Consider the following 19,031-nt stretch of genomic DNA (forward strand, 5'->3'; position numbering starts at 1 on the left):
CCTATATCCACTACTTAAGGAGTCACCACACACACAATGGGAGTAGATATGTATGATTCTTTTTTTGCTACAAATCAGAATTCAGCTGAAATTTTCGTTATTCAGAGATTTGGTTGTATCCAAATTTTGAATCCTAATGGTAATGAATTTCAATGAATTCGAAAGAAATGATAATGAATTGTACGAATACGAAAATGAATTTGAATTCGAAATGGCAACATATGGCAATAAAGACAGCAAGGTATAAAAGTGAAATAAGATGATAATTCCTAATTAGGCTGCCATATAGAATAGAATATAAAACAGAATAGAGAAGAAAAGAATAAAATAAAACAAAACAGAATAGGAAATAAAATAAAAGGAAGAGAATAGAATAAAACAGAATAGAATAGAAAATAATAGACTAGAATAAAACAGAATAGAATAGAAAATAAAGGAATAGAATAACAGAATAGAAAATAAAATAGACTAGAATAGAAAAAAAAGAATAGATTAGAATAGAATAAAATAGAAAGAATATAGCAGCCGTCTGAAATGTGAATTTCGAAGTTCAAATTTTGGATTTCAATTTGAATCTCAAATTAATTTGAAAATATCGAATATATGAAACAAATATGAATATACAAAATGAATTCTGAAAAACAATCAATATTTCTAACATAGTGAATATGAAAAAAACAAAACTATTAACTTAAATTAATTCAAAACAAAACAAATGTTTCTGACATACACATCTCTACAGTGGAGTACAATGGATATACATGAAGGCTCTTAATGCAATCTTACTGCATCTCTCACCCACAACGATGTCATTAGTGGAGTCCCATATTGTGAGACTGTACGTATGTCAATTTAAAATTAAATTTCATATTCATGATGGTGTGTCTACATAGTGCACCCTGTCTTTCCCTTGTGGATAGACTCATTGTCCCAGAAACTGGAGTCATCACTGCAGATTTGAGATATAGAGCAGTACTGCCAGTAGAATAATAAACTGTCCCTACAGTCAGCAATCAGTGGGTTGGGAGTCAGATACATAGCTCTTGCAACATTTGCTTGCACAGCAACTTTGAAAGGGCCAGGTGTGCTGAGAGTGGAATTTTACTTTACCTTTTATAGCTCAATCTCAAACTTGCTAAAGGCTACTGGCACTTCATATACATATATAAAATATATATAGTTGGTCCACCCTTTGCAGCTATAACTACTTCAGCTCTTCTGGGAAAGCTGTCCACAAGGTTTAGGAGTGTGTCTATGGGAATGTTTGACCATTCTTGAAGCACATTTGTGAGGTCAGGCACTGATGTCAGACGAGAAGGCCTGGCTCACAGTCTCCGCTCTAATTCATCCCAAAGGTGTTCCGTTGGGTTGATGTCAAGACTTTGCAGGCCAGTCAAGCTTCTCCATCCCAAACTCGCTCATCCATGTCTTTATGGACCTTGCTTTGTGCACTGGTGTGCAGTCATGTTGGAACAGGAAGGGACCATCCCCAAACTGTTCCCACAAAGTTGGGAGCAGGGGCGGACTGACCATTTGGAAACTTGGGCATTGCCCGAGGGCCCAGGGTCAGTAGGGGGCCCCATGAGATGCCCCTGGTACCTTTTTCATAGGCTTTTTGAGTTTGGGCAAGGACACAGGGGCCCCATGATCCCCTATTGCCTGGGGGCCACATGAGTTGTCAGTCCGCCCCTGCTTGGGAGCATGAAATTGACCAAAATGTCTTGGTATGCTGATGCCTTGAGTTCACTTCACTGGAATTAAGGGGCCAAGCCAAACCCAACTAACTGCTGAAAAACAACTCCACACCATAATCCCCCTTCACCAAACGTTACACTTGACACAATGCAGTCAGGCAAGTACTGTTCTCCTGTCAACTGCGAAACCAAGAAACGTCCATTGATTTGCCAGACAGAGAAGCTTGGTTCATCACTCCAGAGAACATGTCTCCACTGCTCTGAAATCCAGTGCTGGCGTGCTTTACACCACGGCATCCAACGCTTTGCATTGCACTTGGTGATGTAAGGCTTGGATGCAGCTGCTTGGCCATTCCATGAGCTCGCTACACACTGTTGTGCTAATCTGAAGGCCACATCAAAGGTGTTTAGCTATTGAGTCTGCAGACAGTCGGCGACTTCTGCGCACTGTGCACTTCAGCATGCACTGACCCCACTCTGTCATTTTAAGCCTACCACTTCGTGGCTGAGCTGATGTTATTCCCAGTTGCTTCCACTTTGTTATAATACCAATAACAGTTGCCCATGGAATATTTAGTAGCAAGGAAATTTCACTGATGGACTTATTGCACAGGTGGCAACCTATCATGGTACCACACTTGAATTCACTGAGCTCCTGAGAGTGACCAATTCTTTCACAAATGTTTGTAGAAGCAGTCTGCATGCCTAGGTGCTTGATTTTATACACCTGTGGCCATGGAGGTGATTGGAACACCTGAATCCAATGATTTGAAGGTGTGCCCCAATACTTTTGGCAATATAGTGCGCGCGTATATATATATATATAGATATAGATATCTATATATATCTATATCTATCTATCTATATATATATCTATATATATATCTTTTAGTATTATTGTTGTTTCTTTTTGTTTTATTTTTTTTTAGTGTAACCAAGGAAAAACTTTTAGAAGCCTTTTAGAGAAATATTAACTCAAATGACTTTTTGAAAAAAAATGGTGCCTTTGAGGGTAAAAATACAACTGGGGGAAATACATTTATTGGCTTACTGTACTTAAAATCATGGTAGGGTTTCAAAGCAAAAAGCCCCTTCATCAGACAGATTACAAAAGGTGAAGATGTCTTGTAAGCTTGTTTTGTAGTTCGCCATTAAAGGTATTACTCTGTTACTTTTGCTATTTTAGCCCACAGATGTTCTTCACTTTAATCCATTTAGCAGTGAAGGCATTATAACCTTTCACCCTGAAATAATAAGGGGATTGTAAGGAGAAAGGAGCACAGCTAACTTGTTCTTCGGTAAGACCCCTAATAAGACACTATAGTCAGTCTCTCGTTTATCTCAAATAGTGGGCAGCGTAATAGCATTCTGCTGCAAAAAAGGGTGCAGCCACTAAACACATATTTTTAGTGTGCTCAGTGACTTGTACAGTTTTACAAGCCTACTTTTAGTTTTTAATTTCAGTAAAATCCAATTGAACCTACATGTTTTAGTTACTTTTTAATAGGGACATACAGTCAGGCTGCATTAAAAGTAAAATATGTGTGAGGTTTTTTTTTTCTAATGTGTTTGTGCTTTACAGTAACAAAACTTCCCTGTCACCATTCTGTAGACTGGACCATTGCTCTTACACAGAGTGCTGCTATCTAGGTCTCCAGCAAATTAACACGCCCCATGTACAGTGCACCAATCAGCAATGCTGCACAGGACCACAGGGGAGTTTGTGATTGGAGCACTGTAGTGGGGACAAATCTGACAGCTTAGGAACTGGACATGTTTCTATGTGAGAGCAGCAGGCTGGCTCTCCAGTGTGCGAATATCAAGCCAAGCACCGTGGCATATATACATCCTCATCCATCTACCTTTGCAGCTTAAAGTGCCAGTTCACCTTCACAGAAAAACTGTAAAGGTGACATAACACTGGACCCCCTTACCCATGTGATGGTGCTGATCAATCAGAATCCATCTGGTCCACCCTGGCAGTGCAGGCAGGAGAAGAATGAAAAAAGTGGGGATTTCAAATGCCCAGACCAGTGGAGCAAGTGCATAAGCCCTGACAGCTGGGGATCACTGGCAGCAAGTACAGCAGGGACTGCAGGTGGGGTGGGGTGGGGAGGAGGGCCAGTGTTAGGCTATCTTTTTAGCTTTTCTGTAAATGTGAACTAACCCTCTAAGGGAGGGGCGGTTGGGGGTGTTGCCCGTTTTTACTCCCCCCCCCAAACGCAAGTGTCAATGAGCCCTCATAGCAGAACTAAACCCATCAATTTACTGGTTTCACAAACAGTTACATTCCTGGCATGCCAGGAATGCTAATGGTCACATTTGAATGTGCTGTCAACCAAAGTGTCAAACCATCAAATGCTAGTGTCATGATTGATCACAATATGCTGCACCATGGCAGTTGAAGATCAAACAGAGGCTAAGATGGCAACTTCCTTAGCTGAAAAGGATAAAAATGGTTTAGTTCTGCTTTAAGGTTTATTTTAGAAAGCATACAATGTAATTGTCATCAAACATTGTCTAGAAGACAATCAATCAATGTCATTTATGTTGTAAAACACATGGACCTGGAAGATTCACCTGCAGAGAATGTTTGCCTCTATGATTTACTTTGTGTACTCACTTTGCCTCCCTGGGACATCTAACGCAATAGTTTTAGGCAAGCCGGTGCTGTAAAACCTTCTCTTTGTGATGCCCATTGATTAGTAATACAACAAATGTGCTGGCATTTTACCTTCAGAAAACTAATTTGGGAATTAATGAAAATCTTCTCCATAGTGCGGCTTACTTCTGACTCCAAGATTAAAATGCGCACTGGTTCCCAAGCTTCAAATAGACAGTTTGTACTTCAGACCGTGAACAGTAAAATCTTTGGTCCAGCTTTTCATTAAATCACAAGCATCTGTTTCGGCTTTATCTCTCGTTATATCACCAACCCAGCTGTTTTATATAATTATGCAGCAACTTTTTATTATGTGGGAAGAGCAGAGCTCTAGATTGTGACTAGTATTTGGAAGGAGTGCTGCATAAAGCAGGAAGCTATTTTTGGCATTCTGGCATTGGCAGTGAGCTAATATACAGATAACAGGATTTATTTTGCTGGGCAACGTCCGTCTGCACTGGTTTTTGAATGGTCTCCTTTGCTCAACTAGAGCAAATAAACTCCTTGTCATAGGGTATGGTCTACAGATGAACATAAGAAGGAAGGCGCCTCTAAGTGTAATACTGGCGATTTAATATCTCATAAATAGTAAAATGCACTTACAAGATTAAAAGTTTAAAAGGCTCATCATGTGGTAACCGATATTCCTGATGTAAAGGATGGGGCATCCAGCCGTCCAGCGGCAGCATGGTCCGTCAGACTCAGGAAGTTGGAGTAGAGAGGCATGAAGCGCAACGTCGGGTGTGACAGGGGATGGGGGCAGTAAATGTTAAAATAGTATTTGTAATGTACTTTACCTGAAAAATATTTGAAATTCTGCTCAGTCAGTACTTTGGTTCAATATGGACCACCAAACTGCCAAAGTAGTTCTTAGGTTCTTGACACCTGCAAATCACCTAAAACCTCCTCTCATTTAAGCTCCAGTGCCTACAATTATTTTAGGTAGCATTTCACACTGCAATACAGCACAATGCACAGTATAACCTCAAATTTCAGGAGCAGGTGGTTTCTGCTAAATTTGTTAGCTGGCTCCATTACCTACAACTGTCTTTTTGTGTTGGACTCAGTGTCTCTACCAAAGGTGCCCCACCTACTGGCTGATAATGAAAATGCAGTTCAGGCAAACTTCAAAGTGCTTATGAAGTCACAATGCAAAGATTTAAATTCTGTGCAATGCACCAAAATTGCGCAATGTTTGTTTGGTATGTTTTGAATACCGCCCTGGTCAGTTTTGCAGAATTCGTCACCTGCCTCCTTCCTTGATCCAAGCCTTGGCTTCATCTGTCCTGAGGTTAGGTTGTTGAGCTATGCTTTTGTCTATTCATTTAGCGCTTTGCTTTCTGCTTGCAATTTAACAGTTTCTTAACAGGGTAAACCCAAGGGCAGAGACCAGGGAGCTTCCACTGGAAAAACTGTCACCTCCTTGTAGGGATTTTGGGTGGACCACATTCCTCCCTGCAACAGTTTTATTGACTGGGGTCCATCCAGTTCATTCTATGTGTGTGCTTGTGTGTGATTTTATCCTCTTACAATTCCTATAGGTCTGTATATTCTGTTTTACAAGAAGACATTTACAACAGTAAAAAAAATCCCTTCCACAATCTAAGGCTAAATATATCTTCAGTATCATGACAAAACATTGTAGAAGTGAATTACACTGGCAGGACTTTCGAAGGTAGATAAAAAACCTATGTTTAGTCAAATAAAAAAAAAAGAAAATCAGCCCATGGGATGGTACTTGCACTCAGGGAGAAGGGTACCACGTGCAGCAAGGGACTCTTCTCCTTGAGTGTCAGTCTTAAATTTTCCCCTCCCCCCCATACCTCTGCTGTTGTGATCTTCTGGTACTACAAGAGTTAAGAGAGCTGATGGACTTGTCATCAACACTTGACAAAAGTGTCCACTATGTCCACACTTTCTGCCCCCTACTGAATTCATAGAAGTGATACTATAGCTTCCATCAGGTATAAGTGCTCTATGAAAGGAAGATATGTAGATAAATGAAATGTCCACCACCTCCATTCCTAGAGTGCTTTTCATTCATGGAAGTTTCAATAAATGGAGAAAAGCTGTGGAAAGGGCAGGAAAAATCAGCAGGCTCCGAGTGCCTATCAGGGGTGAATTTAACACAAGGCAAATAAGGCATTGCCTAGGGTGGCATTTTTCAGGGGGGGCAGAAGGGACGGAAGAAAGCACACATGTGGTATGGGGATCTGGTGGGTTTCGAGAGAGGTTGTGGGTTTCATGAAAGTGTATGCACAGCCCAACTCTCGTTCCCGGAAATGTCTGGAGCTGTAAAGGTGAGTGTCTTTCTCTCTCTTGCCATGGGGGATGGTGGCTGGTGTATGGGAGGCAGTGGAAGACGCTCTTGGGTGGGAGTCAGAGGTGTTGTTGGTCAATGTCAGGCTCTCTCTGCAGGAGGTGCCGATTTTTGTGTTGCCTAGGGCAGCACAAACCCTAAATACACCACTGGTGCCTATGACAGGGCTTGTACTAACCCACACAGCACCAGAAGATCACAGCTGTAGGGGTAATGGGGTGGGGGGCAGAGGACTTTTTATTTCAACTAAAACAGCAACCAGTAGCACTAGGGACACTTCTACTTGAATGTAAGTACCGTTCCTTGTGCTGATTCTGGAAGAAAAGCATTTCTGACTTAATTTAGGATTTAATATGCTGGATAAATTGAATACAGATTTTTTTTACATCTGCATGAAGATCAGTTTTAATGGATATTTTCCTTTCAGTGTCTATAGTGCATGTTCCCTCTAGATTTTATTTTCCAGATGCAGGGTTTGATACACTTCAGCGATGTTCTATTCTGCAGAAGCATCTCAATAACTGTTGTGTGAACCGGATGTTCCAGCCAATGTGGATAATTCAGTGGTGGGCTATGTGCCTAGTATTCCTTCAGCTGGACAGCACACCAACAAGCTGAATTATTAAGAGCACTGCATAATGTGATAATCTCTCTAGAGCCTGATAGCAATTAAATTGGCAAAAATAGAAGACTCATACCCAAGCAACTCTGCTAGCACATGCCGGAGCTCTGCAATAACATCTTCCTCACTGGACAGAACCTGATTAGATCTCTATTGCTCATAGGAGTGGATGGTCAATATATAAGCCATGAAATTACTCCTTCCTCATTAATGTGAGTGGAGATCTACCTGAAGATTGGTCCAGATCTAATTTTGAACCATTTGGAATGAAGCCATAAGCTGGCCGTAGTGAAAATACAGCAGGCAATCCATCTGATTTTCAGCTCATTTACAGTGCTAAATTTTGTAGGACACATGAAGTCTAAATTTTGTAGGATACGTGAAGTTACTTGAGTCTAGCACAAAAAAGAGATTCTTATATATAGCTACCCAGGGGTATACAGAAAAAACAATCAGCATTATGACATACTCATTTAGATTACACGTAAACTCTTAACTGAACACCAGTTAATTTGCTAAAGCACTGTGTATCATAAACCAGTTTTTTTTATTCCCCCGACATACTCTTTCATTCTTTTTGTCCTTTCCTGTGTCTCTTGTCTGCTATTACCAGTCTACATGCATTACAGCCATGGCTGCATGGCATTTTCTCAGGATGGTTTTCCTGTCAGTAACAACAATGGACCATGCCTGTGCATCATGTGTTAGAACAACTGTTTGGGGTCTCCATTAGAAGAGCATGTGACAGGGTGACAACACAGGAGTACAAATGGGAAACAGGGACAAATGTTGTCACCCTGTAATAGGAAGTGTCTGCACCTTAAAACAGCCCATACAGTATGTGAGTCTGTTTATTATGTTCAACCAGTGGGTTGAAAAAAAAAAAAAAAACAGAAAAAAAACCAGGAACCCCCCTCCCAAAAAAAACCCCAGAAACCCCCCCCCCCTAAAAAAAATGTCTTGATAGAATATGAGTATGAGGGAATCTTCCCCACTGACCTATTGTATTCTGACAGCAGAGAGACTTCCCCACTATCATAATACACTGATCAGTGTTGTAGGCGATAGCCTGCAGCACTGATTGAGCAGGAAAAATCAGACAGGGCAGTTGTGCAGAAGTTGATGTAGATAATGGATGGATCACAAATTGGGCCAGTCCCTGCTGAACCACCCGAATTTTGATCCAAATATGGCTGGCTTTACAGCAGGTAATATTTGAATGCTTTAAATTGTTTTTTTTTTTTTAACTGAAAATGACTTTAAATCATATTAGCATAGGAAAGACTATATGTGATTTTGGTATTTGGGTTTGTATTGACCTCAATTTTTTGTTTTAATCCACTTTCCCTATTATTTCCAAAGGAATCCGCATTGGCTGAGCAACACTATATAGGATAGTGCTTTCAACTAAATCATTACAATCCTCTTAAATCCTATACCTACAACTTCTGAGAAATCCTTTAAGTACTTAGCCATTTTTATTTGAGTCTAGCACAAAAAAAGGGATTCTTAGGTACTGTATATTTGGCCAATTTCTTTGAAAAGCTTCTAAACATTTAAAAAAAAATGCTGGCAAGTATGCATAGATGTGACCATTTAATATAAAGCGTCATGTGCATATTGTAAGTATAATACTATGTACACGTTTTAAAGAAGATGATTGGGGACATTTACGAAAAGTGAGGCAGCCAGAACCTGGAGCAGATGTGCATGGCAACCAATCAGCTTCTATCTTTCATTTTCAAAGCTTAACCAAACAAGCCAAAGATAGAAGCTAATTGGTTGCTGTGCACAGCTGCTCCGGATTTTGCCTGCTTTAATTTTGAGAAACCCCCCCGGTGCATATCTTTACCCTATTCATTGACCTCTAAAGCAAAAATGTGAACAGTACATAGCATCTATGTGCTGCAGGAATATCCCTTATCACAGTCCTGCCTGTTTGGGGTCAGCACAGTGATTGCCAGCTCAGTACTCCTTCCTTCCATTAGAGTAAGGCACGTGACAAAGCATTGAAACACACTTTTGCAATGCAGTGTGGTTTGGTAATAACTGGATTACGGCAATGCATGCTGATATATGTGTTTGCACGTTGCGGTACCATTCAGTTTGAATGACTCCTCAACACATTTCCCATTACCAGGCTTTTGGTTTGCTACATCGGAAAAATGCTGCATGTCTATTATTTGATCCATTCTTCGGCATTGGCAGCCCATTACAAATTAGATGCAAAAGAGCAGTGTGAATGAGCCCTAAATGATTTTATGACTAGTCACTGCTTTTAGGAACAGGAATATTAGGATCAGAACAAGACCTAGGTATCAAACCAAAAGCTGAAGTGACATTACCGTTTAGCATTCTATTTTCACCTAAGAGTAAAAATGTTGGGAAATTTGATGGTAAAGTCATCAAATACTTTTGGTTCAAACTTTTTATCTCCAGAGCAGTCTTTGCATTTTTTGCACATGTTAAATGCATTTTAGGCCTGAAGATTTAAATCCATACATTAAAGTTAATTTTAGTGCACAATATATTTTCCAACTTTTTTTTAACAAAATATAAAAGATGGGATTGCTTTAAGTAAATAGATACCAAAAATGTTAAGTCTTAAAATTGCACAAACCAGTCATTGGTTTAGCGATAACCATGAACGATGGACCTAGAATTATTGCGCTCACTCTACTATGCCCAGTTGTAATTTTTGGGTGTAGGCATACCTAACAAGCATGTTTATGTTCATATTTGCATGTACATGGGGGCAGGGGCGCTTTACATTTTTTTTTCACAAATTTTGTGTTATTTCAACCCCTATGTGACAGCACAATTGAAGTAACAAGCTCTCTTTGATGAGACATCAGGTGACCAATTAGATCCATAATTTTCTCCTGCATTCAACCACAGCTAATTAAGCAGAGATGACTGAGGAATGAGAATGCTGAAACTGGAAGTGAAGAAATGCTTGTGTTGGCTGATCTTCTTCAGTTGTCCCTGCTGACACCCACTATGGCCATCCTGGACCTGCACGGGAGGCAATATAGCTCTGGATACAAGTGTGGTGGTGGTGGGGGTCACATTCCAGTATGTGGAAATGATCACTTTCAGCAGAAAGCTAAAAGTCAGTTTAAAGGCCCACGCTTCCACTGATGTAAGACTTAGGTTGGTGGCAATGACAGGGTTAAATAAAAAAGGTTAATACAGAACAACAAATTGAGTTCAAAGTCATACATTTTGTATTCTTTAGAAATCAGTCAGAGCTTGAGTAGAAAAACCTGTCTCTTGCCAACGAGTTGCAGAGAAGGAGCCTTGTTCTCTGTGGGAGGCAGTGGCCTCCCTGCAAAGGTCCAACACCCTCCCTGAGTTGGACCTATAGCTCTGCAATCAGTATAGTTCAGTTAAAGGATAATTGTACAAAAAGCATGGTTATCCTTTAAAAACAGATTTCTAAGTTATGTTCTTTTCAAGATGGTGTATCCTTCAATGGTATAGCACTCATAGAATTTATTTTATAGATCCCTTTACTGACGTGAAATAGATTATTCTGAAAAATATTCTTTTCACTTCATAGGTACTGAATATGAGATATATCATCTCTGAGAACATGACTGTACAACTGCCGTATCTGGTGTAGTAGAATGTGCAAATTGATGTGGCCAACGCTGAATATCTCCAATGTAAATGGGAAGAGAGGAGATAACCCGAGGGTCCAAATTTCCCTGCATGGCACAATCAAGCAGAACTGTGCTTATCACACTTTATTATATTGTCAGGACAAAAAAAATATAAAAGACGGGAATAATGCCACTTTCATTATCCATGTGTTATAACCTTCCCTTGGGTTCCCTGATACTAAGTATACGGTCAAACAGCGAGTGTTAGGGAGTGATACTTATACATTTGATCTGATGAAAAAGGAAAAGTAAAAGTCTGGAAATAAAGCACAGCAGGAGGATAGATAAAAATGCAGGAGTATTGCACTAATCCAGAAGTCTTTCCCATCTTCATAAGCTTTGCCACTCCTACAGGCTTATAAAATAAATAGCGATGTAGAACATACAGTAACCTTTTAAAATTTCATTGTTTTTAAAGTATGTATAATTATGTACATCCAAAGAAAAAGTATATATCAACACATTATTTACACATACATACACACACTGTGTATATGTAAGGAAGGGTTAGAACCTATTTCAAACTTATATTGCTGTGTGTGTTCCTACTTGTCCGATTCACCTTCTCTGTGTCTCATGGACCTCTGTCATTACAACAGAAAGTGATGGGAAATCCAACATTTTAATCACCACCAGAAAATTAGACAAGGGTAAATTTTTCTATTATTTTGGTTACAACTGCCTCCATTATCCACCATTAACATACACTTGTCATTTCAGTGAAGCTAAACTGCCCTTATAAATCAAAAACATGCATCCTCATATGTCTGCCCATACCAAGTTCTTGAGCATCCGGAACATTTTGGGCACTTTAGTATACACAACTAGCCTTTTGCCCAGTAATTCAAGAACTCACTCAACACCTCCAGCAAATCCTTTGACCCCTGAGGCCATCTTTGTGAGGGTAGATCTGTTCTGTCAATCTTGGGATCCAGACAAGAGGACAGCCAGGCCATAGATTTTGGGAGGAAAGATTTAGACTATTAGGGGTTTATTTACTAAAGCTGGAGAGTCCAAAATCAGACTCCCTTCTGCATAGAAACCAATCAGCTTCTAACCTCAGCTTGTTCAATGAAGCTTTGGCAATGAAACCTGGAAGCTGATTGGTTTCTATGCAGAAGGGAGTCTGATTTTGGACTCTCCAGCTTTAGTAAATAAACCCCCTAGTGTCCAGTAACAGTTCTTGCATATAGAAAAAAGGCCAACGTCTTTTGGGTTTCCAAACAGCCCCCTTCATCAGGGCTTATGAAATTCTGGAATGTGGCATAACATTTTGTAAGCCTTGATGAAGGAACCCATTTGGACCCCCAGAGGGGTGGACATTCGCCTATATGAAAGACCTAATTAACTGGTACTAAACACTAATGATCAGTTGAATGTATTCCTCCCAATATCGTTGACTTCTTTGGAACAAAAGCCATGTTTATGGGCTCTATATTTTTTGGAGAGCTTCCTAGTTAATGGTCTTTCATCAGACAAGATTGGGATTCTCACTTTATGGAAGAGATCCAACAGTCGATACCTATATTTTTCTGTCGGATAGAGCTAAATCTGTGACCTCACTTTTCTTTACAACAGTTGAACAATATTGGTGAAGGGTGTTCTCCCAGCCTGCTGACTGGAGAATGACTGAGATCATCTCTGTGCTCTTTCCTCCTGTCACCATGCTTGCAATACATTTACAGCTCTATGGCAAACAATAAATCCCCGCTGATCCTCCTTCTCCCAGTGCTGCTGTGCAAGGATTTACAGAAACTGGTATAAACAGGTACTTACACTAGTTAAATTTAAATGTACAGTTAATGATGGTTTAATGAATAAATAATTGTGTTAAATGTGTGTTTTTTTTATCTGTGCTTGAAGTCCAGCTTCAAATAATAATCATCAAACAATGGAGCAAAATATAACTATTCAGTCTCTATCCCTCAACTTTCCATAAATGTGAAGAAATAATTTAGCAGCTTCATTAACATGTCCATTAATTAATGAGCAAATGACCATGTAATTTGGAGGCTGCTGAGCAGAGATAGAGTGTGTGGGCTGCTCCGATACAGGGCTTCACATATTGCTGCACTGTAATCAGCCTCCACGAGCACGGGCCAGGCTGAATTGGTGTGGACAATATGGGCAGACACAATATATTTATCATGATTAAGGAAAAAAGACAAAGAGAACCATTAGCACTGTAAGCCAAATTAGCTAAATTAGCTCTAAACTTTCTCAGCTACATGTCTCATTATATTTGAGGGTTAACTGTAATTGCCAAGCACTCTTCAGCATTCTCTGTTACTCTTGCAATGTAGCCAATGAATTTATAATTGGTCTGTTCAACAACTGACAATACCTAGAATTCCAAGAAAATGTATTATGTAGCCAACAGCTGACAATGAAGAATGCATTGACTTTTCATTGTTCAGTTTGTGAAGAACTGTGTAGTAGAGCATCTGCAAAGACAATATTCACAATATCTATTTAATATGCCAAAAATCAATGCATAACATGCAGTAGCATGCGACAACCAATCAGAATTTATTATTCAGTTATTTCAGACTTATAAACTGATATCTGAAAGGCTGCAATTGTCACAAAATGATTAAAGTGATATTAAACCCTTGCTTTAATCATTTACTTGCCTATGCTCCTGTTATGCTGGTGCCATGACTGCTGCCCTAAATTTCCTGTTTCAGGGCGATTCCTTTCTCTTGCAGCGTCGTGGGAAGCCAGCCTTTCATGCAAGGTCCTAGGAGTTGTGTCTTTCCACACTGTGTAGCATCAATAGAAACACACTACCAGGTAGCCTATGATGGCAAGGCACTCCCCTGCTCCTCCCCCTCCTTTCTCCAAGTTAATAAACTGCCTTGCGACTGCACTGTCCACCGTTATTTCCTTCCTGTGAAGACTGGATATTCAGGAAAGCAGCACTGAGAGAACAAGAGCCAGCAGAAATGAAAGCTGTAAACTGCAGGTGCTGAGGTAAGAACTTTAAACAAATAGTTTATTGATGAATGTTTATTTTATTGTGCTCATTGTATTAAGCTAAAGAGGGTTTATTACTATTTGTAAGTCAAAATAATGGATACAATGTCTATAGAGCAACCACCAACAATACTGAACCCTAAGCAGATATAAGACGCACACTAATGCAGCTCTGTCATTTCTAATACATTATTAAATGTATTTTTATGCAGCTATTGTCAGACCTGCATTTAACATGGTGTTAGCCTTTTTGCAGTCTCCTGCACAGCAAAGCTGAGACTGGGAGAAGCACCATGAAGGAGCCAGTCAGCTGTACTGCATTGCTCATATGGTAACAAAGGAACATGCTGATGGGGGAGAGAGCAAATCAAGATAAGCTCATCAGTCTGCTGCTTCTCTGTTTAGTGTCCAGTCACAGAATGGGGGAGAGACAAGACCTGTAAGCATTACTTTAATTGGAACTTTAGACAGAAAATTAAGTCCTGCTAGATCACTTCAGGCTGGCCTTTTTTGCAGGTATAGCTATGTAAAACATTACAAATAGGTCCCTATACTCTTTAAAATCCAGTAGTACACTGTCTCACCCTGTTTTGCACATGTTCAGTTGCTCTCTATTTTTAAGTATTGTGTCAATTTTGTAGAGACTGATCTGCTGACAGCCTAAAGATTTACTGCTGCTTAGGGTTCTGCTTAGGGTTCTGGGTAGCAAAAAAATGGCAGCCTCCAGCAAGGAGAAACAGGAAAAATGCTGGAGGGAATTTACAGTGCACACTTATATTGGTAGCATAATTATTAATGTTTATTCATTTTTATCAAGTTGTTTTACATTTTTTACCCTGCTCTGCAAGAAAGGACTGTGCTGTCTGGAAGAACTGTATAAATCGTAAGGAAAAATTGTACTAAACATCATTTTTTGCATTCAGAATATTTTAATCAAATATTGTAAATTCTCTAAAAATCAGATGTATCAAATTGTGAGAACTAGGATTACATAACAACGTTCTTCATACCAACACCTCTACCCATGTGATCAGGGTAACTCACCAGACTAAAGTGACCTCTAAGACCCCTTTCACACAAATGTTTCAAACAGGTCCGCCTGTGCGTTTTCCAGGTGGATGCGATCGGCACCTCCAGTCTCCTGTATGGAGGCTGGACATGTGTCCGTTTACACCCGCCTACATCCAATCCGATCAGATAAAAACATATGGACGAGGAGTCAGATGTAAACAGACAGGTTGTCCGTTTACATCCAACCGCCCCTAGAGGATAGTGGGCTGTTTCCACTCTGCATAAGTAAAGCAGACACAGGTCTGTTAATCCACCTGCTCAGCAGGGATCCGCAGACAGATCCCCTGCTGAACAAGCAGATCGCAGGTGGAGTGCACCCTGTGTGAAAGGAGCCTTAACCTCACTGGCGGTAATCCCAAATGTGACTCGGGGTTAATTTACAGTACCAAAAGCCACACTCAGAATTACACTGTAGTCCTTGTCCTGTGATCCCTCAATCCTTACCTTGTCCTGCAATCCCCCGATGTCCTTCTTCTGTGTCCTCCGGCCAATGCCAGTATCCGTCTTCCGGGTTCCATTCCCTGACACAGGGGGGCAGAACCGGTGGGAGATTCAAAAAAAAGTAAAAACTTGATATACACACAATACATTGTAATCTGTTAGGATTACATTACTGTATCAGACCATTTCACCTAAATGTTGTCCCTAGTGCTTTGTCCAGTGCCCTGCCTGCACTTTTACCATTCTTTCTGCCTGGAAACTTGAGAAACGTCCATGGCATCCAAAAATCGGACCTTTAGGTCAAATGCAGTTTTAGCCCAGCTAGAGAACAGCGACAGTGAATTAGAATCACTTGTAGAATTGAGAGATAGTGATTTGTGGGGAAATTCGTCATCAGACACTGAAAGTGACGACAGCGACGTTTATGCGACTGAGCTCAGTGATGTGCAAACTTGGTGCTCGATTTCAAATTTCAGTGTTTTTGGTTTGATTACATTATTGAAGTCAATGTATTATTATATTATTATTTTTTATAATTATTTATATTATAATTTATGATTTCTTGTTTCAAACTTTATCATGCCTGGGATGTTTACTAGACTCTTGTTTGGACAGATTTAAGTGAGTTATTCCTAAGAATTACAGGCCTACAATATAAAACAACAAATTTCCATGCAAAACAACGTACCGCTTTGACATTCAAAAATGTTTACATAATTAGACTGCCAGGGAGGTTAATCAATACAAGGTCAGTAGCATTTTATACAGTGAAATCTCCACTATCAATCTTCTTCTTACTCAGATGGTGTTCCACTGTCCTCAGTTGGCAAGTGCAGTACGACATGGACTCCCCATAAAACAAAAACTCCCCTAGCATAATAATGCAAAAACGTTTTTAAAAAAAAAAAAAAAAAAAAAGTCACTCCACCTCCAAGTTGTCACATGATTCTCTGTAATGGTGTAAAGACATCAGCCATTCAGTTGTTCAACCTGATTTGGTCGAATATATATATATATTTTTTTTGAAGAGCTTCAAGGATCTCCAATTTTGGACTTTTTTTTTTTTTTTAAGAGTTCCAAGGAGTTCTTGAAAAAGTCCATAACTGGATGAAATTGCTTTGTGTACCTGAATGCAACTTTAGCATTTTTAATAAAATGTTTTTATAACAACACAATATAGGTGTTCTTGTGTAATGAGGGATTCGTGTTAATCTGCACCTGCCTACTGAGAAATGCGAAACATTGTTTGAGTAAAGGAGAGGATCGATAGTCGAAATTTTATGGCGTAAAGTGCTGTTGACCTTCTACTGATTTAGCGGTCAGTTAAAACTTTGCATTGCTCTGATCACATGTGTTGAGGTGTTGGTTTGAAGAACATTGTTATTGGACCTTGCTAATGGAGATCACAGACCATTGATGAATAACAAAAGACTATTTATGCAATACTGGGGCACTTTATAAGATTTACTTCATTATCTTTTTTATTAATTTTAGGCACTTACTGTATATGTTACAAATGTATTTGCATATGTTGATATCAATATTATTAAATCCACATTGAAATAGTACTGGGATTTATAGGTTTTGGGTGAAGCTCTGAATGTCTCCACCTAATTAGCCATTGTAAATCTAAGGTCTAGAATGGACAGAAATATAAATCCTTTGGAAGGTAAGATAAATGTACTGTATATTTAGCTGTGTTTAGCCTGGATTTCAGCTCCCAGATGTCTGCACATTTTACAACTGAATCGTGCACTTGCATTAGATTAGAGTAAATTTGCAGCAATGCTTAACTATTTGAGGTATCAAATCCAATCAAAGAATAGACAAGGTTCAAGGACATGGATCGGATGAGCCATAATGTTTTTCACTAGATCTACGCATATTACTTTATTACTGCATAATCAGAAGGTTTGGGTTCATGTTTGCTGTAACTTGTACTACAAAAGTAATTCTTACCAGAGATCTTTCAACGACAGGCCCAGAGTTACATTTCTGAAAAAACAATGATAAAATATTAGAAAACATTATTCTTCTTCATAATTGATATACTGTATTCATGAGATCAAAATCTTCAGTGGAGAAGACAGCTAACAACATTTATTCGCATTGTCTCTTGGCAAAGGAAAACCAATACACCATAGAGATTTTTTTTATTTTTAGTATAGGTCATACATAAACAACAGTGGTTTGAGGTGATGGACCAGAAGGTTGAATAGTAAAAAGGTATACTGCTTTATTAGACTATCTATGCTACCTGGACTAAAGGTTTCAAAAGATTTTCCATCTCCATATTCAATGAACAGGAAGAACAGTCGGGGCATAGATAACAAGCAATGGAAGCATTAAAACTAAAGTGTTTGTTAGATGCAAATACCAAGACTCAATCTATAAATGCAATTTGTGAGGATGGAAATATAGGAAATTCCATTGCTCACCTGGTTTTAAAAAAGTGCAACTACTCAGGCTGTCATAACGAGCTTGGGTTCACTAATTGGAACGGTATTTCTCAACCAGAGTTTCATGGAACCCTAGAGTTCTTCCAGAGGCTACAAAGGGTTCCTTGAGCAGTGGCGGATAAACCCCCACCTAATGGTGTCTGCATAGTTCTGACTCCAATGCCACTTTGCAGAGCCAGGGGTCATGGGGCCAGTGGAGCTTTTCCTTTTTTCTCAGTTAAGTAACACTGGTGCCAATGATCATGTCAGTTTTCCATTGACCACCAAAGTAAGAATCATTCTCCCTACTGTGCCCCAAAGTATGGGGGCACTACAGTGACCAACCGTGTAATGGGCATTCTTCCCAATAATCACCAGCATAAAGGGGACCTCTCTCCCTGATCACCAATGTGGTATGACTAACATATCACAAATTGTATACAAAGTCATTTTGGGCATTTTTGTATTCCCCAAGACCTGCTCATTATTTCAATGGTTCGTTGACCAGATGCAAGCATGCAAGTCAGGAGATTTCAAACTTTTTAAATCTCAATAGTTGTATGCTTGGTTCAGGCCAGTATATTACTAGCCAGGATCACATGGCTACCTGGTAGTCCCCACTTCAAAGAGAAAGTCATTTACAGAAGCTGCCCTATTCTATCCTCAGACATTTCCTTTAACTTCATAGATCCACAGCCAAAACTGATAGTGGAATTTTCCTTTAAAGGTACCATTCTCTGAGAGAACATGAAGGCTCTCCTTCTACAATTGTTGCACAGCTGCCTAGAACAAATATGCAGATCAAGAGTTCCAATTTTACTCGTTTCACACCCATTCTTTGTCATTGATTCAGGAACCATTGAAGCTGCACGGAGTTAGGAAACTATCATTTTTAAAAGGAAGTCAGCAAAAGTAAGCTGTATACTGCTTTTCTTTCAGTACACGTTTCCTTTAAATATAGAAAGGCTTCAATTTCATATCTTGTTATTCTGTCATTCAACAAGCTACACTTGCTCCAAAATTCAGAGGACTTAAGAATCAGAAGCAGACATAGCATATGCCTATGCTCCCACTCACACCAGAAGTGCTGGTTTTAATGTAACTGAACACATTTGCCTTTGCAGTGTGCTTCATACATGTTT

At 39.5% G+C, this 19,031-nt stretch overlaps 1 protein-coding gene across 2 annotated transcripts in view; it reads right to left on the minus strand.

The window, feature by feature from the left end:
- Window positions 1-19,031, minus strand: part of LOC149456878 (1-phosphatidylinositol 4,5-bisphosphate phosphodiesterase eta-2-like) — a 225,061-nt gene that overhangs the window by 99,618 nt on the left and 106,412 nt on the right. For both annotated transcript variants that reach the window (XM_089684347.1, XM_089684346.1), the window contains exon 9: window positions 17,411-17,446. In XM_089684347.1, coding sequence (XP_089540473.1) covers window positions 17,411-17,446 — 36 coding nt within the window. The remainder of the gene's footprint in view (window positions 1-17,410; window positions 17,447-19,031) is intronic.

Source organism: Staurois parvus, unplaced genomic scaffold (assembly GCF_062004578.1).
Source record: "Staurois parvus isolate SC_StPar_1 unplaced genomic scaffold, SC_StPar_1.0 ptg000346l, whole genome shotgun sequence".
In the NCBI taxonomy this organism is placed as follows: Eukaryota; Metazoa; Chordata; class Amphibia; order Anura; family Ranidae; genus Staurois; species Staurois parvus.